Source organism: Rousettus aegyptiacus, unplaced genomic scaffold (genome assembly GCF_014176215.1).
Source record: "Rousettus aegyptiacus isolate mRouAeg1 unplaced genomic scaffold, mRouAeg1.p scaffold_m13_p_12, whole genome shotgun sequence".
NCBI classification, from domain to species: domain Eukaryota; kingdom Metazoa; phylum Chordata; class Mammalia; order Chiroptera; family Pteropodidae; genus Rousettus; species Rousettus aegyptiacus.
This window is the reverse complement of record NW_023416287.1, coordinates 49247657-49272830: the sequence shown is the minus strand read 5'-3', so window position 1 is coordinate 49272830 and position 25174 is coordinate 49247657. Positions and strand designations below refer to the sequence as shown.

Genomic DNA, 25174 nt, shown 5'->3' with positions numbered 1-25174 from the left:
ATTTATTAACAAATTTCAAAAACAGATTTTCTAGCAACACAATCAAACCAATCTTAATCCACTTCTATTTAGGGTTTTCTATATAGAGAATCATGTTATCCACAAATAGTGACAATTTGACTTCTTCATTTCCTGTTTGGATTCCTTTTATATTTTTCTCTTGCCTGATTGCACTCACTAGGACCTGCAATGTTATATTGAATAACAGTAATGATAGTGGACAGCCGTGCCTTGTTCCTGATCTTAGAGGGAAAGTTTATAGTTTTTCACTATTAAGTATAATGTTGACTGAAGGTTTGTCATATATGGCCTTTATTATGTTAAGGTACTTTCCTTCTATACCAATTTTGTTAAGTGCTTTGAACATAAATGGATGCTGTATCTTGTTGAAGGCTATTTCTGCATCTATTAATATGATCATGTGATGCTTATTTTTTAATTTGTTTATGTGGTATATCACATTGTTCGATTTGCATATGTCGAACCCTCCCTGTGCCTCTGGGATGAAGCCCATTTGATCATGGTGTATAATATTTTTAATATGTTGCTGTATTCGGTTCACTAGTATCTTATTTAGGATTTTTGCATAGGTGTTCATGAGAGATATCAGTGTGTAGTTTTGTGTGTGTGTGTTATCCTTACCAGGTTTTGGTATCAGAGTAATATTGGCCTCATAAAATGAGTTGGAAAATATTGCCTCCTCTTCAATTTTTTGGAAGAGTTTGAGGACAATAAGTATTAAATCTTCTTTAAATGTTTGGTAGAATTCACTAATGAAGCCTTCTGGTCCTGAACTCTTACTTTTTGGTAAGTTTTTGATGATTGCTTCAATTTTCATACTGTTGATCAGTCTATTTAGATTTTTCTAATAACTGGTCCATTTCTTCTAGGTTAATAAATTTGGCATTATATACTTTTTCATAGTATTCTTGTATGACCCTTTGTATTTCTGCGACGTCAGTCATAATTTTCTCTCTTTCACCCCTGATTTTGTTTATTTGTGTCCTTTCTCTTTTTTCTTTAGTGAGTCTAGCCAGAGGGTTTTCAATTTTATTAATCTTTTCAAAGAACCAGCTCTTTGTTGAATTTATTTTTTCTATTTTTGTTTTGTTTTGTTTTCAATTTCATTTATTTGTACTCTAATTTTGATTATTTCTTTTCTTCTGCTGACTTTAGAGCTCATTTATTCTTCCTTTTCTAGTATTTTATGATGAAGTGTTAGATTGTTTATTTGGGCTTGTTCTTGATTTTGGAGATAGACTTGTAATGATATAAACTTTCTTCTTATGACTGCTTTTGCCATGTCCCAAAAGTTTTGATATGTTGCAATATCATTATTATTTGCTTCTATGTATCTCTTGATCTCTTTATTTCTTCTCTGACCAAGTTATTCTTCAGTAGCATATTGTTTAATCTCCTTGAATTTATGCTTTTTCCTGCTTTCTTTTTACAATTGATCTTTAGTTTCAAAGCATTATGAGAATATGGATGGTATGATTTAAACCCTCTTATATTTGTTGAGGTTTTCTCTGTGTCTCAGTATGTGGTCAATTCTTGAGAATGTTCCATGTGCACTAGAGAAGAATATATAAGCAGCTGTTTTGAGATGGAAGGCTCTGTAAATGTCAATTATGTCTAGTTGGTCTAATATATCATTTTAAGGATGTTGTTTCCTTATTGATTTTCTGTTTGGATGATCTGTCCATATCCAACAGTGGTGTATTTAGGTCCCCTACTATGATAGTGTTCTGGTCTGTTTCTCTCTTTAGTTCTGTTAGTAATTGCTTTACATATTTCGGGGCTCCTTGATTGGGAGCTTAAGTGTTATGTCTTCTTGGTGCATGATTCCCTTTATCATTATGAAGTGTCCCTCAGTATCTTTCTTTACCTTTTTTATTTTGAAGTCTGTTTCATCTGATATTAGTACTGCTATTCTCACTTTTCTCTGAATGTCCTTTGCTTGAAATATCATTTTCCACCCTTTCGCTTTGAGTTTCTATTTGTCTTTGGAGCTGAGATGTGTCTCCTGGAGGCAGCATATGGTTGGGTTTTGTTTTCTGATCCATTCTGCAACTCTGTGCCTTTTTATTGGTGAGTTCAGTCCATTTATATTTAGGGTGATTATTGAAATATGAAGTCTTCTTATAGCCATTATATCTTTTGCTTTCTGGTAGCTCGGCAATTCTATTGCTTCCTTGTCCTTGTGTTTCTGTTTTCTTTATTTTGGTTGGATTTTGTAAGTTTTCTCCCTGGTCTTTCTTTTATGTTATATACTTCAGTTCGGAATCTTTGGTGTGTGATTACCATTACAAATATGTAAAGAATAGTCAGGTATATATAGTCGTCCATTTCCTTCTGCACGTGCCGTATCTCCATTCCCCTTAGTGAATTTGGATTTTTGAATCCTCCCTTTTTCAATCATTGTTGTCTCAGTTTGTTCCTATGTATGCTGAGCATTCATTATTATCTTGCTACTGCAATTCTCTTCTTAATGTTTAAGCTTATAATACCCTGTTCTTAGTAAGGGTTGCACTCCTCTGCTTCTATTTGCCTGATAGTCACCTTACTACTATTTTTTTTTTTTTTTTTTGTCATTTCGTTTTAGGTGAGATGACCCCTTTCAGTACGTCCTGTAGTGCAGGCCTTCTACTGGAGAATTCTCTCAATTTCGTATGTCTGGAAAGGTCTTTATTTCTCCTTCATACCTAAAGGAGAGCTTAGTTGGATACGTTATTCTAGACTGGTAGTTCCTTTCACTTAATAGTTTGAATATGTGATTCCACTTCTTTCTGGCTTGTAATGTTTGTGCTGAGAAGTCTGACAATGATCTCATGAGTTTTCCTTTATAAGTTACCATTTTCTTCTCTCTGGCTATCCTCAGAATTTTGTCTTCGTCGTTGATTTTTTATAATTTTAACACAATGTGTCTTGGTGAAGGCCTTTTTGAGTTGAGATAATTAGCTGTTCTGTTGACTTCTTGAATGCTAAGCTCCAGCTCATTCCTTAGATTTGGGAAATTCTCGTCAAATATTTGTCTGAAAATGCTTTCTGATCCCTGCTTCTTTTCCTCACCTTCGATAATGCCCATGATTCTTATGTTTCCTCTCCTGATGGTGTCAGCTAGTTCTTGAATTTCTCTTTCATTATTTTTAATTCTTCAGTTTCTCTCTTCTTCCTTCTGATTTATTTCTAGATTTCTGTCTTCAATATCACTGATCCTCTCTTCCATTTGGCCGAATCTATTTCCAAAGCTTGCTATTTCATTTTTCAACTCTTGCAGTGTTTTTTTTTTTATCTCCAGAAGATCTATTCTGTTCTTTTTGAGGGTTTCAGTCTCCTTGCCAAATAACTCATTCTGCTCATCTAGTTGTTTTTTCAATTCCTAAAATTGTTGATATGACTCATGTCAAAATTCACAGAGTTTTTTCGGGAGTGCCAACCTGAATTCTCTGTCATTTAAGTAGAATATTTCTATGTCTGTAAACTTATTTTCTGGAGATTTTTCTTTCTTTTCTGAGATGCCTTGTCATCTCGGTTGTTCATAGTGTTTAATGGACTATTTCTCTGCCTGGGCGTTAATGGAAATGTGTTCTGCTTTTTTTCCAGAAAGAAGATTTATTATATAAAGTTCTCTCTTTAGCTTGTTCCAAAGAAGGTGCTTTTCTTTTGGTTTCCAAAAGTGGCATCTAAGCCTCTTGGATCCCTGCTTTATATAAAAACTAAAGAATGCCTTTTTTTTCTCTTATAGATGTTTTATCACACTCACTACTCTCAGTCTCAGTTCCTGTCAGTGTTAGCCACCATTTTGGTTCCAGTTGCCTAGATTCCCCTGGGCTCCGTGTTTTTCAGTCTTGGATAATGTGGAGGGAAGGGCCTTCTTGGTTTGGGGTTGGAGGCTGCGGCTTAGCCTTGGTTTTGCAACCTTGGCCAATAAAATTCAGCTGTTGTTTTTCTGCCATCCATGCTTCTCTGCTTTCTGCTGTGCCCTGCCACCGGCTGGGTGGAGCTCACAGCACTCCCAGGCAGGGCTGTTCAGGAACTTTCCACACCCTCTCCCCTCCCCTCCTCCTGCAGGGGGCTCTGGCAGCTACAAGAGGGAGCTTCTTTATTTCTCCTACTCCACTGCCCAACACCCGGGATTCTTACCTGTGGTAACTCTTATGTGCAGATCCCCACTCAGATGTGCTGTTGTACAGTTTGGGTGTTTTTTCAGTTTTAGATGTTCAGTTATTGTTGTTTCAAGGGGAAAGATCTGGTGACATATCTCACTCAGCCGTGTTTTTCCAAACTCTCCTAAATTAATTTTAACACATGTAGCTTTTATTTTAAGAAAAAGAAAATTTCTAAAAATATAATGACAAATTTATATATCAATACCACTATTTTCATTTCTTTCTTTCTTTAAAGGTCTTTAAATTTTGGGTAAGGTAAAGGAAAAACATATTCAGAATACTTGACTCATTTCGTTTTCAGTTTACTTTATTTTTAAATGTGTTTCTCTATCCATTTTTTTCTGTGACTTGAGACATACATAAGAGTGGTGTGGGCATGCATGAACTTTATCCTAGAAAAGATAAATTAAGGAAAACCACAATAAAAACTGTGAACACATAGAAAAAGTTACAACAGGAAAGAAATGAATTATAATAATGACTAATTGAGATAGGATGAACTAATTGAGGAAGGAATTGAGAATATAAAAATACAAATATGAAAAATAGGAAGGTGAAGATTAAAATTATAAAATACTTAGTTTCTTCTATTACAAAGAATGTGGCCATTGATTAAATGTATCTGTGTTAAGATGTATTAAATAACACCTACTATATTATTCTTTATTCTTTTTGGTTTTAAATGTTTCTTATTTTAACTGAATAAGTGAGTAAGATGAAAGTCGGATTATTAACCAAAAAATAGATAATGATTGAGCGTTATGACTGACGCAACAGACAGAGGTCTCCCAGGCTATTTTAGAATTTACATCAGCCTGTCCATTAGTGTTTGGTTTATGCCAAATTTCCCTTAATTAAATCTGACGTGACCTTTTGGTGTCCAGATGGGATTTCAGATATTCTTGTAATACACCTGGAAACCAACATTCCATGATCCTAATTATCTAGAGAAAGCAACAAATATTTGCACCATGTTGACATACTTTCTTATTTCAGTCTGAAAGAGGTATGGCATGACTGAAATGCAAACATCAACATGTGTATTATGTGTTTGATAGGAAATATTATTCATGAATAATGCAGAAACTGTATTCCCAGTTTTAGATTATGAGAAGAGCACACACTTGACAGCCAATTTAGACAAAATAGTGTAATCAACAAGTAGCTGCTAACCAGAGCAAGCCAGGTGAATGGAAAAGACTCATGCAGTAGGACAGCCTACTCCAGTGTAAGAGAGGATTTGTCATTGTGTGGAAACCCCTGAAATTTATTAACTAAGAACATATTTAATTAACATCATTATTTAAGTCATCGCTTTTGACACTACTTCTAAAAAGATGTTTTTTATTACAGCTCCGATGCCTATTCTCTCTTCTTTTACTGTCGCTAAATTAAAATTCCAGTGGACTAGTGAATATTTCTTACCCTGTAATTCTGGTTATGGAGGGTGTTCATGTGAGAGCTATCCTTAGAAAATGCTATTTTAACATGCTGCCAGTTATATTTTTGAATTTAGGTTGAATAAAGTATTCCAAAGTTTTACCCATTATACAACAATTCTCAGTGTTTGCTTCTAATTCATTAGTTGACTTTTATTATTTATTTTAAATGGTAATGAGGTGGGGGAGGTTCTTAGCAATTTAGGGGAATGAGTAAATCACATCCCATATACCCAGCCATCTCAAATTTGGTTTTCTTTTTCTGCAGCCAAAACCAAAAATTATTCATAAAAATTCCACAAGTTTAACATCAGTAGCCTCAGGGGAGAGCAAACGCATCTATCAAATAAGTGTTGTTAAGAATTATTAATGCAGAAGCCAACTATTTTCTATGTCATCATTATCACTTGTGTGACACACAAGGCAGATTCAGTTCATAAAGCATGGTGGCACATTTTACCTTTTACATTTCTCTCCCACAAAAATGAAAAGCTACTAAATATAAAATTATAGACACAAGTGTTATGGAAGCATCGTATTGAAAAATCACGTAAAGTTTTGTAATAAAACCTTATTCAGAAACCACTGAAGGGACATCTAATGCTCTGAATGCTGAATAACTGACTCATAATACTTATTCTAGGTTATCGCCAGCAGCAACAATAACAATAATGGATCAAAAATTTAGGGCCATTTTTATTTATGAGCAAGAGCTTTCAAATAAATGCATAAATCCTAGACTCACCTTTTCCACATTTATATTCCACTTTTAGCGATCTTCAGTTCTAATGGAATGAACTGGATACCAAAGGACTTGACCAAGCCTCCAGCCAGGCCAGTGCTCAGAGCAAAGACTCCTAGGTTCTCTGCAGCTACTTTGCCTGCAGGGTCACTGTCCCTTCACTCTGCGCTTGCTCCACTCAGTGTGTACCACACACAGTCACTCCTCTCATGCCTGGGACCAGTCGCATGAGGTGATTAGAGGACCGATGTGCACACACAAAGCTCCCACTCTGTTCAGTTCACTCTGAAATTTAAAAAGTGTAGCTGCGTTGACCTGGGTTAGAATCCCAGCTTCAAAGTCCCTTTGTCTCCTAAGCCTTTCTCATCTTAAGATGGAAACTTACACAGTTGCAGAGGTGAATAAATGAGACTGAGCACACCTGGCCCACAGGGCTATTGATGTTGTGCCTTATTTGTCCACCACCTTTGTCAGCCCTTTTCCTGGGTCTCCCTTACTTTCCAGCCCAGAACCCTCAGCTCCTTTGCTGACAAAGCAGCAGTCTTGCACTAGGGGCAGCAAGAACCCAGGTTTCATTCAAAACTGCCCTCCAAGGGCAGCCCAGATCTTCCCCAGTCTGATTCAGGGCCTGAGCCAGCCTGGCCCTGGCCCACCTGAGTCTTGGGTATGCCAGCTGTGTGAACCCAGTTGGGCACCTGTCACCCTGCCCAGCACAGCTCTGCTCTTCCTACCCCCAGGTTCCCTCATGCTGCTCAAACGGAATCACTGCCCAGAGCCACACTGTCACTGTCCTCGAGATTCCAGATATTGCTGCCTGATCATTTCTACTGCTGGTCTCCGTTTGGATGCCCAGGGAGCCATCCTCAGAATATGTTATTTTTAAATACATCTGGAACAAAATATTTAAATGTTTCCCTCTCATTAATCAATAAGGAGCATGATCTCTTTATTTACTATTCTTTACTATTCATTTCTAACATATTTCTGTTTCTTAGGAGTTTTTGTCCAATAAATAGAGCAGATCTTTCCACTCTGGACACTGATATCTGTCTACATCCTACGGGAGAGCTCAGCAGCTACTTCTGACTTGGCCTTTTGATAGCTGGGCTCAGCTTTCCAGCCCACTGGGCCCTCTCCCTCCCTTCTTTCCTCTTTTCCTTCCTTCTTTTATTCCTTCCTTCCTTCCTTCCTTATGACTGCAGACACTTCATCACACCTATAAAACTTGAGCCTACACCTGTAAAAACCTCCTCTGCAGTTCACATGCCTCCCTCAGGGTCTACTCAGACAACCAATGCTGCTTCTTCTGACTTGCCCAGAATTTCACTCTAAAATACTTCTTCTTAATTGTGTTTTTAATATCTGTCTTCTTCTACTACTCATAAAATCTGAAACCTAAGCTTTTATTAAAAATCCCACATTTTTTCACAAGATGTCTCCATGTGTGTCCCTGTCCCCTCTCAGGTGGCATTGAATCATTCCTGCTTGACATTCCACCCAGAAAACCTGCCATCTCTGCCTTCCACCTTCATCGCTACCTGTCAGTCTCATCTGCTCTTTGAGGCCCATTGCCTATGGCCATCCTCAATAATGCTTTTCCTGCTGCCTCTCCACCAGTGAAATACAATCTCTTCCTGACTTTAACTACTGTAGACATACTCATACATCACTTACTGACAGTGGTCCTCAAACAGTTTTGTTTCTTTTCCAAAAGAAGTTTGAAAAAAATTATGTACCTCCTTTAAGTTGCTATCTAAAATTTTCATCATATGTTTGCATAAGTTTGTCAGTAGGAGATAGACAATAATGAATTAATTATTTCCTAAAATAAAATGAGGATTGGTGTAATTGGAATAAATAACTTATGATATGTGATAAGTATATTTTAACTACCTTACAGAGTAAAGCATAGCAAACTTGAAAGTAAACAAATGAAACTTGCACCCATGGGTTCCATCAAGAACAAGGTGGAAGGCCTACCAGTTCCATTAAAAAGAATAAGCATTAATAGCCTCTACCACTTTGGGTGTTCTGAATTCTGAACATCCCAACCTGAGCCAAAATACCCCATTTTTAACACCAAGTTTTAACCTTAACAGAAATATGTTTCCGACAGAGAAGGCAGGAAGCCCTGAGTTTCCGGGATCAGTATTTCAGTCCATCCCTTCATTTCAGACCTGTAGGTTTTTTCATGTGGGTAGCACCCCATCACATCCAACACCCATCATAACATTTGAGATGGGTGAAGGTTTTGTCAAGTGCAAGGAAGACCATTGTGCATGGGGGCTCCTCAAGGAGATCAGTTTTGACAGAGTCCATATGGAAGTTAAGTATCTAGAAATTAATACTTTTAAAACTACTCATACCCCTTGGAAAATTTCCATGTATCTCCAGAGATGTGCATATCTCAGTGTGCAGTTTGAGTGTCTTAGTATGCTTACCTTAGTACAGACTTTACAGGAGAGAGTGGTACACTCTCGCCTTATCTTGACCTTGTATAACTACAAGCTTCTTGAATGTTGGGCTCTATTTATGTTGCTCACCTTTGCATCCCTTACCATACCTCACAGAACACCTGGCACAGAGCAGGCTAAATGCTTACCTGTAGATATGGGCTGCACACTTGAATTCCTACCAGAGCCAGGAAGGCGATTTAAATGAGCAAAGCACATTAGGTATGAGACCAGAAGGCACAGAGAAACTGTGTCACCTGGATGGGCAGATCCAAGTTCACAGATTGCTGAGGATGACATGCATTAAAAACACACGAGAACCACAACATCAAATGTTATGAAGAAATGGGAACCATGACTCAGGTCTCAAAAAACTTGCCTGAGGAAGGGACGTTTAGTCTGCCAAGCTGGGACCAGCAGGATTCATGGGCTTGAACTGAAGCACACATGGGAGGAGGGTGCCTGGCAGAAGGCCCATGAGGATGTCTCAAGAGAGTGGCCCGGGAAGAGTGGCTCCTGGCACGGTAACTGCCAGCACTCGAGACCCAGTCCAGGCACAGGGTGTGTGGGGACACATTTGCCTTATTAAAAAATTTGGGCTTTACTCTATGCAATGGAGACCACTTGGCAGAGTTTTAAGGGATAAAATGACGTTTTTCAGAGAGGAGCTCTAGAAGGTCTGGAAGGTAATTTCTGAGGGAGATCATGCAGCTGGAGCGAAGCCCTAGGGTGTGGACATGGAGGGAATAAGACAGGATGTGCTGTTCTGGAAATGCGGAGAGGTGGCCATGGGCAGAGAGGGGGACTTGGGAGCTGGCCGTGCACATGAAGTTGGATTTTATTCTGTAACAGTGGGACTTTGAAAGGTTTAAAGGAGGGAACTGACCTTATATAAAAACATGCTTGAAGAGATGGTTTTCAGTTGTTAACATGGGCTTTCTTCTATTTTATTCTTGCCAGAATGTGATGACTGTATGCATAGCCTGTCAAGTAGAACCCTTCCAAGTTGCTTTGACATTCAGATGGAGGTGGTGTGATATATGGGGGTCAGATCTCAAAATTCAGCTCCACACTCACTAGTCCTGTGACCTTGGGCAACTTACCTGAATTCTCAATGCCTCAGTCTCCTTTTAGTAAAATGGGGAGAACGATAGCACCTATTACATAAGGTTGTGTTTTTTAAATTCAAATAGTTAATACATGTAAAATACTTCAAAGGGGACCTGGGAAGTAGTAAGTTCCCATAAGGAGTTAGGTATTATTCTATTTATAACTGAATACCAGTTTATATTGTACTATCTTTCTTTCCTTCAAAAAACTCTAATATGCCTCTGTGAGCTTAAAGGACCTTGACTCCCTGTAGCTCTAGTTAACACAGAAAACATACTGCATAGAAAGTAGAATGTGAAAAGAAGGGGTACAAGTCGTCTATCAAGGTTTGAAATTATAAATTTTAATACGCCTCACTTCCCATGAACTAGAAAACTCATCTTATACAATAGTCCATCCTTGAATGTCATTCGCTTATGCTTTTCATGGCTTTTAATTTTTTTTATTGTGCTATAGTTCTTTCTGCCTTTTTGTGGTGGGGTTCTTTCTGGGCTTGGTGGTGGCAAGAATGGCCCCGTGAACATTTCTTCTCTCCAGAGGGGTGTGTGTGTGTGTGTGTGTGCGCGCGCGTGTGTGTGTGTGTGCATGCATGCTCACACCAATTGTGAGGGAGATGGAATGTACTACTGGCCTGATATTATTGAAATTTCGAGACCTTACCTTTCAAATACTTTAGTCCCACGGAGGGACGACTGCTGAGAAGAACCTTCTTGCCTATTGTGCAAACATCTGTAAATGCATGGGCACAGAAATTGTAGCAGCTCCCTCCCAGCCAGAAACAGCAGAAATCAAATACCGGGGCTATCGATCACAGCTGTTCAGACCTAGAGGGAGGGAGGTCTTTCAGAGTCCTTTGCCTGCTGTTTTGGAGTCCTTGTCTTGAGAGTTCAGTTGTTCGTCTGTTTCCTGTTTTCTGTGAGCAATTCCCAGTGACCTCTCTATCGATTATTCTCCTCGTGGTAAGGGCGCTTACCATTACCAGCTTTCTGGAGAGGTACATACACAAAAATAACTTGAATCATCAGCCGCGAACCTCCAGTGCCTGCCCGTGGGCAGTTTTATTTTCGAACTGCCACAGTGACCAGGTCAGGGAGGGGGCCGTGTGGTGTGGTAGAAGGCAACCACTCTCACAAGTTGACAGCACACAGTGCCCACCAGTGAAGGACGAAGAAACAGGAAAGAGAAAGGCAGAAGTGCACCAGGGGATGAGGGAGCTCTTTCCTGGCATTTTTTTCTTTCGGAGATCAATTTAGGATAATTGTGCTCAAATTCATTTTCAGATTTTAACCCCAAATTGTTTTAGTTCTTTTGGATACCTGTGCCTAATTTCACCATTGAAAAGAACCTCACCTAATTTATTTTTCTATGCTAATCTTTTTTTTTTTTTTTAGTCCAGATCAGTGGGTAAGAAAATCATCAAGACTAATGTATACGGTATCACCCCAGTGAGCCGCTAATGCTTATAAACACCCTTTCTTTTAAAGATAACCCAAATTTAGTTATGTAAACATTAAAAAAGGTGTGTTGCCTTAACTGATGCTTAGACCAATGGTGAGGGAGTACAGCCATGTTCCTAGGTGACATTTTATCACTGAAGTTCCTTCTACATCAGAAAGAAATGGGATTTCTGGATTTGAAAAGCTTGTACATAGGATTAGACGAGTCAGCAGATTCAGAACAAACGACTCTTTGGTTCCACAGTTGCTCCTCCATACGAGACCACCTGGTGGCTAGGCCAGAAGGAGGAGTCAAACGCCCTTGATGCTGTAGATCTGTGGTTCTCCACCAGGAGAGGTCTGAAAACACACCCAGATCCAACTCCCACCCCTGGCCAATTAAATCAGTCTCTTGGGTAAGGACATCAGAGTTGAGAACCACAGCCCTCAATGGAGAACAGTTACTGGGAGGCTAGGATGGCACTTTGGTGACTGAGGGAAATGGATGGAATCGAGTTGGGAGGCAAAACTTTGGGGCAGGGAAACTTAGATCTTACAAAAGATGCCCCCCTTTTAATGAACTGAAGAGGAGTAAAGGCAATGTGCTTTTAAGCTTTTATAGCTAATCTCCAAAATACAAGAAAGGGAAATATATTAACATTATATATTAACATTATTTAATATTTATATATACTTAACATATTTTATTAATAAATAATATAGTTTGCACTCATGTATACAGACTTACTCATTCATTCATTTTTTTTCATTGAGCTCCTGCTGTGTGCCAGGTGTGCCATAAGCAAGTTGCGGTAAACCACAACAGCCATGTTCCCCTTCAGGGGGAACTTGAAATAAGTAATCGCAAGAGGATCTAAACCTAGGAAAGGGCAAGTGAGCTGCATGGGATTTGCCCCTAGCCTGCAGTGTCTCTGGGAGGACTCCCATTGGGCACTGAGGGGGGGTGTAGCTTTTCTTCCTGCTGGCACGCACCATCCCTGACGCTGGAGCATCTGATGCATTCGTTTAGCCATTGTCATCATGATTATATCTGGGAGTTTCAGAGAAGGTGGCACAGGCCTGGAGGAGAAAGTGTCTGGGCCACCCCTTTGTTTCATGGGTCACATTGGGAAGGCTAATTGTTTGCACAAAGATGGACTCAGGGCATTTTTTTTTTCTTGGGAATAAGTAACAAGCTGTTATTTACACAATGGATATACCTCTCTGCAAACTAGAAAAGTAGCGATTGATGGGATCTGATGTTTACTTGTCTCCTCTGTAACCTTAGACTTAAGTCACTGAAATCTTCAACCTATACATCAGGAGAATGGCATGCACACGCCACAGGACAGGAATGGCAGGCACAGCTTCCTGAGAGGTGGCATGCAAAGTCTCATAAAGGGATTAGACACAGATGTATCAAGAGTGAAGTAGGTTTTCATAGAAAGGGTAAAAGGGTAGCCAGAAGCAGCAAGGAGGAATGACAGACAGCAAGGAAGGAGAAAAAAATTAAGCAAGAAACAACTGATAATTGGTCAGAAGAAATGGGAGGTAACTGAAGGGGCCCCTCGGGTATGCCACCATTGCTCAATATCTAAGCCTCAGGCAAGGAATTACTGTTTATATCTTTAAATGCACCTTGTTTTTGTTCTAATGTTTTGATAATTATAAAATTCCTGAGTATGCATTAATTCCATGAATTTTCAAAATAATCCTGAAAAGTGCTATCAAAATCACAATGTAGATAAAGAAAGATGAAGCTCACAGTGGCTAAGCAAATTGTCCAAAATCACACAGCCAGTTAAAAGACAGAGGCAAATCTTAAATTCAAATATTTGAGCTCCAAATCCGGTAATCTGTAATACCAAAATATTGCAACACACCTGGGTCCTGGTCCACATGTAGCATATGACTCTCCACGCTTTTGAAGCTGTATTCCTCTCATTTTCCTGCATTTATGTTTGCCTTATAAAGATTTATACTGTTACATTTATACTCTCAAATATGTATGAGCATCAAATAGAGTTTTCAGGGTTTTTAAAATATGAATTGGAAAAAATTTCAAATTTCAACTTTTTATACCTGGTGGTCTGTATAGCACTGGCATTTTGTAATACATATTTTTCCCACCTTTTTTTAATCCCAGTCCATTAGAAATAGTTCTTAATACTCAGATCTCCCAAGAGCTAAGGAAGGAGATGCTGATCATGTTCTGTGACAGGAAGTAGAACTGCTTAAAGCCCTAACTTCTCTGTCACTTTAGGAAGTCAGAAAAAAAAAAAATGGGTTAATTTGACAGCACCGAATAAGAAAAATATTAGAAACAAGAAAAATTGATTTTTTCTATAGAGGCTCATTTCATTCTGTGTACCATTTCCCTGGGATATATATGCCAACTGTGAATAGGAAGAGCGATGTTATCCATTTCTTTTAAATTTCACTTTTGAGTATTATGGAGACAAATAGCTACATGATGGAGAAATAACTTTCTTTCACATCCATAGTTTAAGAAGGATAAGAAGAGCTCAAATGCAGATGTTTTGATGACATGAAAAATTCAACCATGAATGAAAAATTCAGTATTTCTATAGATGCTCTTTTAGAAAGAATACTTTCCTGCATCGACACTAGAAAGGAGGGCTATGTCCATCTATAAAAGTGGGGGAACTGCATATGGGTATTGATAGATTTATTTGCAAGCCCAGAAATTTTCCAGTTGCAAACATACAAAGGAAAAAAAAGAGTCTCTGTTCTGTTTTGCTGCAGGACCGATGCAAGAGACCATCTACGACTTCTGGAGGATGGTGTGGCACGAAAACACTGCCAGCATAATAATGGTGACCAACCTTGTGGAAGTCGGAAGGGTGAGTCAGCTCTCCACCCACATGTCCATTCGTTCCTTGTTCATTGGCAATATGAAGTAAGGCAAGAGCAAGTTTTTGAAATAGTGTTTTGTGTACTCCAGAAAGCATTAACTACTACAGCTCCTCCTACCACTTGCTGCACTTGCTTATAAATTATCAGTACACATAGTCTGAATTGCTTTCATTTGTTGCGATAGCAACAGACAGGAAAGGCATTCAGGTTTTAAAAGCAGTTGTTATCTGGCTATATTGAACACACAAAAACACCTTTAAGCACGAATGCTGGTTGTTGGGTGTCAAAACTCAATGGGTGCCACGTTAGGTGTGACTACATTTCCTAATTCAGGAAAATTAACTCTAAAAAGAGTGGGCAGCATTGGAATCAATCCTTGGGTCAGAATTCCAGCATTTCCTCTTGCTTGGGTCTTACTTACCTGGGTCTCTGTTTCCTAACCTGCAAAATGGAAATGATAATCTGCTCCCGGGGTCTTGGATTACTTTGTCTGTATTAACCATTAATGAGTGCTATTTCCATTTCACCAGGAAACTCGTAAACTTTCCTAACCTTAGCAGTAGTGTGCTGTAGGATTATTTCCAGTGAAATTTTAAAATGAGAAAATACGAAGGGGGCAATCGCTTTGTTTTATAGTAGAGTGAATTCCATGGTTCTGCCTAACTCAGAAAGCCATTACTTCTTACAGAAGTTGTCATCATGGGATTTACTCTCAGCAAAGGCAGCCTAGAGATCAGCCTAGAATTGAAATATTGGGGCAGAAACCAAAGCGGGGTTGTTTCTTAAGATTCTCAGTCAGCCTTAAAAAAGAAGGAAACCCTGCCATTTACAACATGGATGAACCTGGAGGCCATTATACTAAGTGAAACAAGCCAGTCACAGAAGGACAAATACTTCATGATTCCACTTATATGAGTTATCTAAAACAGTCAAGTTCCTAGCAGCAGGGAACACAGTAGAGGTTGGCAAGGGCTAGGAAGAAGGGGAGTTGATGTTTAATGGGTATAAAGTTTCAGGTATGGTTGATGGTTCCTAGAGATTTCTAGAGATTTGCTGTATAAATGGTGCTTATAGTTAGCAATACTCTGTTGTGTACTTAATTTACCAAGAGGGTAGATCTCATGTTAAAGTGCACTTACCACAAAGCAAACAAACAAACAAACAAACCCAAAAACCATAGGGACACAGGAAACTGTGAGGTGTTAGATGTCTTTTACCTTGGTTGTAGTGGTGGTGTCAAGGATACACACATATATAAGAACTCCTCAAGTTATGCACATTAAACTTTCAGTTCTTGGTGTATCAGTTATACGTCAATAATGCTGCTTTAAAAAAAAAAAAAAAAAAAGGATTTTCAGAAGGTATCAGGAGGCACAAACCAGGAAGAGAGAGACAGTAGGAGTGGGAGATACTTAAAATTCTAGCAAAAATGGCAAACTAAATAACCCGAAAACCCTCCTCCTACAAAAATCTACAAATTCTATGTAAAATATAAATATGTATTTAACATGTTTGTATATATCACCTGTATATGTAAATATATGTTTAAAAATGTGTAACTTAGCTCTCAAGAAAGTAAACTAAGAGAGATTAGAAAAAAGGCAAGGCCTAGAAACCAGGGGGTGGTGGACAGTGCAGCTGCCCTTCAGAGGCTGGGCAAGGCAATGTCTTGGTCGGAGTGAAGGGAGCCTCCCGTCTTCATGATCTTGGATCTTGAGTTTGAAGACCCACCAAGAACAGAAGATAACACCTTGGAGCTGTGAGGTGCTAAGAATTTGAACTGAGACTGCTACATAAAAGCCAAACCTGCAAAGGGTAGGCATTCAGAGAAAGGGCAGACAGAGTCGGGGAAGGGATGCGGAAAAGGAATTCCAGCCTGGCATAAGAACAGGGAAATAACAAGGAAGCAAACTGATCTTTACCTACGATCTGGGTGAGAAAGCACGTCCACCAATGCATGGGTCAAAGTAAAACACCCCGATATAAATCAGAAAATATTTAGAATTGTGAGTAATAAAGTCCCATATAGTAAATGTGTAGTATGCAAATCAAATGGTACCTAAACAGGTTTTATATATATATATATATATATATATATATATATATATATATATATATATATATATATTCTAAATGTTGTTATTTTATAAAAGGAATACCAGATAAAGAAAACTTTTAGGAGAAAATATAGGGGAAAAATACTTACGACTTTAAAAAAAAAAGAAATGCTTCGAAGATACCAAAAGCTCCAAAGGTTAAGAAAAGGATGAGGAAATTTGTGTTAAAATGTAGAATTTTCTGTACACTAAAAGACATAAGTAAAGTGACAAGACAAGGGGAAGATGCTACGGGACCGTTATGCAAAGTATAAAAACTTACCAAGCGATATTTAATGTGCTAAAGGCATAAAAACCATTGTCTTTCAGTTTCCTCTCTGCTGGGGGACGGTGGGAGCAAGGGGTCTGGCCTAGAGCCTGGGGTGGCAGTACTCATGGCGTAACAGGCCTTCAGGTCGCTGATCCTCTTCACCACCAACCTTTCACCTGGGCACCAGCTTCATGGGGTTCTTGTAGAGATTAAATAAGTTTCTATGTGTCAGGTGATTAGAGAAGTTTCTGCCCCATTCTGGGTACTTAATAAATATATGTATTAATGTAACCCTCACCTTTCCACCAACAAACCTAAAACGTACAGTGGTATTTATAATTGCCTTTCCTTTCCCCACCCCAAATCTACCTTCTTTTACTGTGAAAGCAGTAATGACTACTGAAAAAAAAAAAAAAAAAAAAAAATTGGCAACCCTACCAGAAAGCAATGTCCTTTAAAGAAAGAGATAGCCTTATGAATTTTTGGTCTCTCTCTCTGGGCACTCAGTAAATGCCTCAGGAAATGAATGGATGAGAATTCATCCAACTTCATCACAGAGCAATTAGCATATGCTAGATTGACTATGAAATAGCTAAGCTCAATATTTTATCTGTTTTCCTGTATATGGTTTCTTCCTCTGATATATATGATTAATTCTGAATCCTTCATTCATTTCACAAATATTTGTTGACTGCCTATGTACGATAAGGAGAAAAAAAATATCTGGAGACTATTCTCTCAGTACTGTACTTTCACAGTAACTGTATTCCTTGAGAGTTATTTACCACCTCAGAGTTTCACATATTTGCATCAGAGCTCACTTAACGTAATCCCAAAGCAAATTATTCTGAAAAGGATAAAGTTATTAAAAATAACAACTGTTGCCGGATTTTTAAAGAATAATGGCACACATGTATTTTTTGCTTAATTGAAATTCCAAAGTACACTGTCTTCAGACTCAGTGACTTAGTAGGTAAACTATTTTCTTACAATAAACACTTTTTACTTGGAGGAAAGATGAGGACAGAGTCATCTTTGGCTAAAAGATCAAAAGAAGATTGTGCTGTAAAATTACTACAATAAAAAAAAAACCCTCCTAACTAAGGCCCAGTGTCTCTTGGACATGGCATATTTTGCAGGGAGCCAGGTTTCATTTCGAGTTACCTGACTTTCAAAAAGTTAAAAATAAGAAGACCATGCAGTGGGGTCTCTCTCTGTTCCTTCCATCAGGCATTGGGAACCATCCCATACAGAGTGGTCACTGTTAAAATTTTTGATGGAAACTATTCCTTCTGACAAATAACCATGGAAATTCAAGCTAACAGGGTGCAGCTGAAGCCGGAGGTGGGGGAGGGGCGGGGGAGGGGCCGGTGGGTGGCGGGCGATGGTACTAGGGTTCGGGTTTACTCATTAATGGAAGCCTGTAGTCTTAAAATGACTCAATAATTTTAGGTCTGATGAGCTTTAAAAAAATCCTTCCAAATCTTTACCAGGTTTGTAGGGACGTGGTAAGCTCTGAAGAGACCTCATCTCATTACCATCAGCCTCCTGGATGAGTCTGTCTTCAATTAGTAATGATTTTAGTGGCATCTGCCCTTGAAACATCTGGCATGATTTGAGGGTTTTGACAAGAAGTCACATTCCCTCCAGGACAAGGTGCTGACCTTATTCCAGGCTGTTTCACATTGTTAATCCTGGACAATTGTCTAGAGAAGACTTTCCCATTTTCTATGTTAAAAACAGCAACAACAAACCACCGAAGAAATCAAAATGACATGGTTTTTAAGGACAACAACTACCTACTTACGTGTTTACTGCACATGGTGTGTCCTTTATAAATTAGGCATGAGTGAGGCGGGTGCCCATTTGTTTACACAGACTTGCTGCCGATTCATTAAGTCAGAGCCCGGAACCTGCTTTCCCCTGGTTTTTGCCCTGAAGCTCTCTGCATCCAGCGGCTGTAATTGCCGGTGTTGGAGCCGCTGGGAGCCCCTTCCCTGTCGCAGCACCTGGTGTAAAAGACACAGACGCTGCGCCTCCCTCCAGCAGGGTCCCCGGTACATCTGCCAGGACCTGTCATTATCTGAGACTTCCTTGTCACCACTGAGCATCCCCTTTCAGCCCGAGTGTTCTGGGAAGGGACCCTTGTCAGTTTTCCTGGCACCTGCCAATGGCTGCACACCTGGCATTTAAATTGCACTGGAATGTGTTGTGATTGTTTTCCCTTTTTAATGAGCCCACCTGAGGGACATTCAGCTTTTCATCCAGTCGCCCGTTTCCTGGGCACTCCCATTTACACCGTCTGTGTGGAGATTCGCAAACTCAGTGGTGTTGTTGTACTAATCCATCTGCCAAAAGTTTTATAACCAAATCTGCAGGACTCCCAAAGGAGGTTTTTGTACCGGTAATTTAAGCTAATGATTTCTAAACATATTTAGTCAGTTTCATGAAGACCTCATTAAAAATTCAAATGAGATCACATAGTCATGCAGGAAATTTATTGTGGACTTGCTCTGAATAGTTCTCATAACAGGTGATAAAGTGTTTTGGAGCTAGGAGAAGAAGGGACCAAGATGTTAACCTCTATCATAGAGGATGGGAGGGAACCACTTAAATGGATGCTTTAAAGACTATTATCTTCACAAAGAGGTTGATCTATAATTTCGTTCACAACATTTGTCTCTAAAAGAGCAATGAAAGAAAAAAGTTTATGAACACTAGACATCAGAATTAACTTTCTAATTCACAGGCAAGGAAGATATATTAAGATTCCGAGTGCCCCTGTCACATACATCAAAGAGCATCTGCTTTTCTACAAAAGTCACCAGATGTGGGATCAATGAAAGAAGCAAGAGAGAGGCAAGGTTACCCCTTTGTAAAATGGGAAAATATCACTTAATAGTGAGAATAACATAGGGAATGCCTAACAGTACCTAACAACAACAACAACAACAACAACAATATTTTCTGCAAAATCTCTTGAGTTTTTTCAAGATGTCAAACTTATCCATAAATGGGAAGAGACACACTCTTTTATTAGACATTGCTGAAATTTTTTTCTCTTGAACTCTCACTGTTACCTTTCATAGATCTTTTTTAATGAGCCGAATATTTAAGATGGATATTTTGTGCCCTGGGTAATTATAGTCCTAACTTTGATTAATTTATACTTATTCAACAAACATTCCTCTTCATTTCAATATCAGCTGTTTCAATGATTGTATTGGTGTAGCTGACTGAAGACCTACCTTCCTCCACAACTTTAACACAAAACCAGGAGGAAAAAAGGAAGTCGATTCCCACCAAGGCACTGCCACACTTCACGTCATCTCCACCCAGCATAGCACCCAAGAAGTGAGGCAGTAACTGGTACTGAGGTATTGGCAGCAGGAAAGGGACCCTCTACTTAACACTCCATGGCAACTGGGTCTTCCAGAAAAGATGACTCCCTAGTTTCCCCACTGAATCTTTGAGGTAGGTTCTCACTGCCAGAGACCTCAGTTCCACCACGTAAAAAGTTTAAAAAATCAACCAAAGAGCCTGATTTGTCTTGTTTGCAAATTAAGACAAAAGCAGATTTCCTAATTTCTTTTCAGCACAATATATCTAACATTTAATGACACACTTACTATATAGCCAGCACTAAGAAACACAAGGATATTTATAATTCACTTGTCCTCGAAGAACAGAAAATATGGTACTAGAGAACCATTTGAACAATTAACTGTAATACATGTAGGTCAGAATGATGACAGGCTAATTGTGCCTAAGGGAATCTCAGAGGACTTCGTGGAGAATGTGGTGAGGACCTGGACCTTACTGAGAGAAAGAACTTTAAATGGCAAGAATGAAACAATACCACTTAGGAAAAACACAGAGACGGGAGTGAATGGCAAGGTGGGGGAAGAACAGGTGTCCTGGTCCAGCTGTGTCAGAGAGTTGGCGGGGAAGTACAGTGAGCTCCGAGGCTGGAAAGCTAGTCGAGGCCTTATAAATGGGTAAGTGGGGGAGAGGGGAGTCTGAAATGCCTTTCTAGGAGTAGGCAAAGGTAGACATAGCAGGTGTGTTTATTTGTTGTCATGGAAGACACTGAGCTGGTGAATCGTATGTTTTAATTAGTATTGCCGAAAGACGATTCTAGTGGCCACTAAAGAAAGGTTTAGAACAGTTACAGAAGGGCTTGGAGACAAACCAGGTTAGAGCAAGTCTCTAGGTGAGGGACAGTGTGGGCTGCAGCTGTGCGGTGGCACGGGGAGCTTACAGGAATACGTAATCTGAGTGCCGTTGGGGATGCTGACAAGGCAGAAGAACTTGGATATGAACCAAGGTTTCTACCATCGTGACTTAAGTTGATGTAAAAGCCACTGACCAACAATGAGTATCCATTCCCACCCACCACCTACCCCTGAAAAAAGAAGAGCAGGTCTAAGAAAAAGGCAACATTGTTTGTTTCGGACATTCTGAGTTTGAGACACTGAATGGACAACAATGTGGGGCTTTCCAGAAAGCTCAGAAGGAATCTGTGAGCTGAAGACAGGGAGACAAACTATGAAAGGTGAGATTCTCCCTTTGTTTACTGAGCACCTACTACAAGCTAAGCTTTGGAGATAACAAGATTAAAAGACCGGCAGAGTCTAAGAAATAGAAAGACAGGCAAACAAAAAAATATATACAATGCCAAGTGACAAGCACTATAACAGAGGCATGGCTTTCTTGGGAGAAAACAGAAAAAGAAGGGCTTAAGACAGCACTGGAGAATACCTATATTTAGGGGCAGATAAGGGAAGAGCTAGGAATGGAGTCTGGAAAAGAAGAGGAAGAGAAATAGAGTGGGAACTAAGAGACCCCAGAATTATAAGAAGTAAGAGAGGATAGAGTTTCAACAAGAAGGAGAAGGTGAGCAGTGTGACTAAAACTGCAGAGAGGCCAGGCACCTGGGACTAGGCAGGAGAAGATAGGTAACAACATGTCAAGCACCTACTCTGTGCCAGGCATTCTGCTACATAATTAAGCATACCTTCTCTTATTGATCAGAGCTACCCTATGAGATTCATAGAAAGATTCCTATTTTTTAAATTAAGAAACTAAAGCTCAATAAGGTTAAATAATTTGGCCAAGAGCACAGAGCTACAATTTAAATCTTGGTCTATCTAGTTTCAAAACCCAGGCTTCCTCCACAATTCCATAGCGCCTTCCCGTTAACAGCTAAGAGGCCTTTGGTGCATACCAGGTTTCACTGGTGTGATAGAAACATGAACCCAATAACAATGAAATAGTGGCTTTATGTATGGTAAAGACAATTGTGTAGCTTCTTGTTGGAGAAGTGAGTCAAAAGAAAAAGATGGAGAAGCACCTAGAATGAAGGCAGGATCAAAATGTGATCACCTAGAATGAAGGCAGGATCAAAATGTGTGTGGGGGGGTGTGTGGGTGTGTGTGTCTGTGTGTCTGTGTGTGTCTGTGTGTGTCTGTGTTGATAGAGAAGACATGAGTATAACCAGGAGTCTAACAAGATAATGCAATTGGAAGCAGAGACTGAAGTTACAAAAAAGAAAGAGGAAAGGTGACAGAGCATCATAGCCACGGTGGGAGAGGACTCCTTCAGTTAAGGAGCATATGCTACCCCCTAGTCAAGAGGCTGGGGCTACAAAGACAAAGTAAGCATGTCCCTGTCCACAGCAATGGGGACTCAAACGGGTAATTAATTCTGTGATAAAGCTTTCACAGAGTGCTGTGGGAATTTATAAAAGAGGTACCTCATCAGCCTGGGATTTGAGATTGGAGGGCTTTTGTCAATGAATGCATCCCAGAGAAAGTGGTACACGGGGCTGAGTAGGAAGGAACAAATAGGATTTAATCAGCCACAAAGAGACAGAAGGGTGTTCCAGGCAGAGGCAACCACAGGACCCTAAGGGAAACTGCAGATGTGTTCAAAATGAACACAAAGGGAGAGGGAAGTATGGAGAGAATTGAGACTTTGTCACAGAGAACCAGATAGGCACATGAGGAATAAGACTTCATCTTGTGACCAGCAGAGAGCCCCTGACCAGCCAGACAGTCTGGTCAAGGTGCTGGTGCTAAGAGGGTGAGCCCCAACATTTTCAAGCCTTTGTCACTGTGTTTGGAATTCAGATAATAAGGACAAAGTATCTGACTTCCCTATGTCGGTACATGTGCTCACCCCTTGCTGTCCAAGACTCCTAAGTGATAGGCCACCCCGTGGGGAAGAAGTAATTCCCGTAAAGGAAATCGAGGATGTATTAGAAAGGATGAATGGATGAAATGGATGTTGAGTAACCAAAAATAATATACATTCGCTACATATAGTGAAGACTGAAGGCAGTCTACAGGATCAAGGCGAGAGTAGAAAATGAGGACCTGCAGACAATTTAAACTTGTCAGAAGCTCAGCTGAAAAGGAAGAGAGAGAAGCAGGGCTGTAGACAGAGGAGCATTTACAATCAACGGATATTTTGAAAGTTTGATGTTGTTAAAGGGAGAATCAGGAGACAGGGAGTGATTAAAAAGTGGATGGCTGAGGGAGTGCTTCCCAGAGAGGCGGGAAGGAAAGCATCCAGAGTTCAGGTCTTCAACCCAGCCTTAAGGGCACATCATTTCCTCCGAGCCTGGAGAACAGAGACAGAGAAGGATGCAGTTAAATAAATATAACCAGAACATGAACAACACACTTGGAACAGCATCCTCTCCCGATAACATCTGTTTGATAAAAGCAATGCTGTGGGATGACAGACTTGAGGAAATTGGGGACGGAGCTATTATAGGAAGGCATCGAGAACACAGATGAGGGTGTTAGCCTAGAGCAGGAGCTGGCCTGCCTTCCTCCTGGGGAGAAGATAAGAATACACGATGGTACAAACAAGACTGTTGATGGCAGCAGGACCTGGGTGCATGGGAACCCTGGGACAACCAATAGCCGGGGTCCTCGCAGAGCTGACTCTGAGGGGCACAGGTAACCACAGCTCAGGCACTGTGGGCATTTCTAAGTGAACTCTCACCTTTGAGCCTTAGTTTACACATCCCCAAAATGAAGGGGAAGTGGTCAAATAAACTCTAAAACTTCATGCTTATATGAAGAATATTTTTGATTCTTATTTCCATTTTAGCTCAGAGACCCATTTGAATAACAGATGTATCTGCGGCCCAGATATGCCTTAATCCGTGTGGCCTGTGGACCCTCCTGGCACTCACTGTGTCTACTCTGAATGCCAGCCATGGGGGAAAAGTACAGACTCTGGATTTTCAAAAGGGAATGAGTCAGTAAAAAGACATGTGTACCACTTAGGAGAGAGCTGTCCACTCCTATTCCTTCTGTGCTATTATACGCAAATTTTTTAGATATGGAGCATAATATTGTAGTGTGTGATTACTTCCAATGAGATGAATTCTGTCGGCATTTAATTTATGCAACCCTTAAAAGATGCTCTGTCTATAATTTATAGACCTTCCTTTGAAAATAAGCTAATCTGACTACAGTAAATTATGATTTTGAATAAATATCTTCTTTTCAACATTACTTATAACAATCCACTGATTAATCAACTGGCATGATCCAGCAATTTTACCTTCCAAGCATTTTTCTATTTCTTTAACAGATAATCAGCAGTACCACATCTGTTTCTGGCCTCCTGCATGGAGGGGTTCTTGAGGAGGACGTGGCTCTTTTAGAGAACTCTGGCAATCATTTAATAAAGATATCTATAAACATTCATCATGTTCTGTATAACCGCAAGTACGACATTTGCATTTGGAAGAAGATATCCTTGAACACAAAAATAGTTATTTTACCTTCTCCCCAAAAAAAAAATTAATAGAAAATCGTCATCGTCATTTAATGTCCATCAATCAAATTTAGATAGCGAATCTATTTAATTGAAAGGTAAACTGTGGTATAAAAGACATGCAAAAACAGACACAATCATAAAACAAATTCATTCAACTAGGAAACACTCCATTGACTACTACATTGGGTGGAGATTTTGAAAAATGTGAAATTAAAGGAAAACAAATACTCTCCAAATAAAGCCAGGAGAACTTTATGCTTCAGTCTTACTGAAGGTTTATTAAGTATTTTAAATTAAGTACTAAGTACCACATTTTAAGCTTAAAATAATGAGTTTTATTATATAAAATTTCTTATCTATAATGTTAATCCTAAAATTTGTAAACTTTATTCTGATAGTGTTCCTGAAAATAAATGTGTGCGTGTGTGTGTGTGCGTGCTTGTGTGTGTGTGCACACATGCATTTTTAAGGCTAGCTATTCTTCTCCTTTGCATTTACTTACATGGGGAACCAGATTAGATCCCTTTCACAACTTCTACATTCTCTGTACCTGAGAAAAAGTTCATTCCAAATGTATGTATCTCTCTCTCTCTCTCTCTCTCTCTCACACACACACACACAGACACACACACACGCATGCACACGCACACACATGCACAATCCCTTGCTCACACATCCTTTCCTCAGTTTCAGAAGTGTTCTCTGCGTTGTTGGGAACAGTAAGCTGGCTTTGTTCTAGCACAGACCATTGCCTCTTTTTTTCTGAATTCTGCATGAG

General features: G+C 39.5%; 1 protein-coding gene across 7 annotated transcripts in view; it reads left to right on the top strand.

The window, feature by feature from the left end:
- The window catches only part of PTPRM (protein tyrosine phosphatase receptor type M), a 691775-nt gene that overhangs the window by 625541 nt on the left and 41060 nt on the right, over positions 1-25174 (top strand). For all 7 annotated transcript variants that reach the window (XM_016120972.2, XM_036229038.1, XM_016120973.2 and 4 more), the window contains one exon: positions 14119-14216. In XM_016120972.2, the coding sequence (XP_015976458.1) occupies positions 14119-14216 (98 nt within the window). The remainder of the gene's footprint in view (positions 1-14118; positions 14217-25174) is intronic.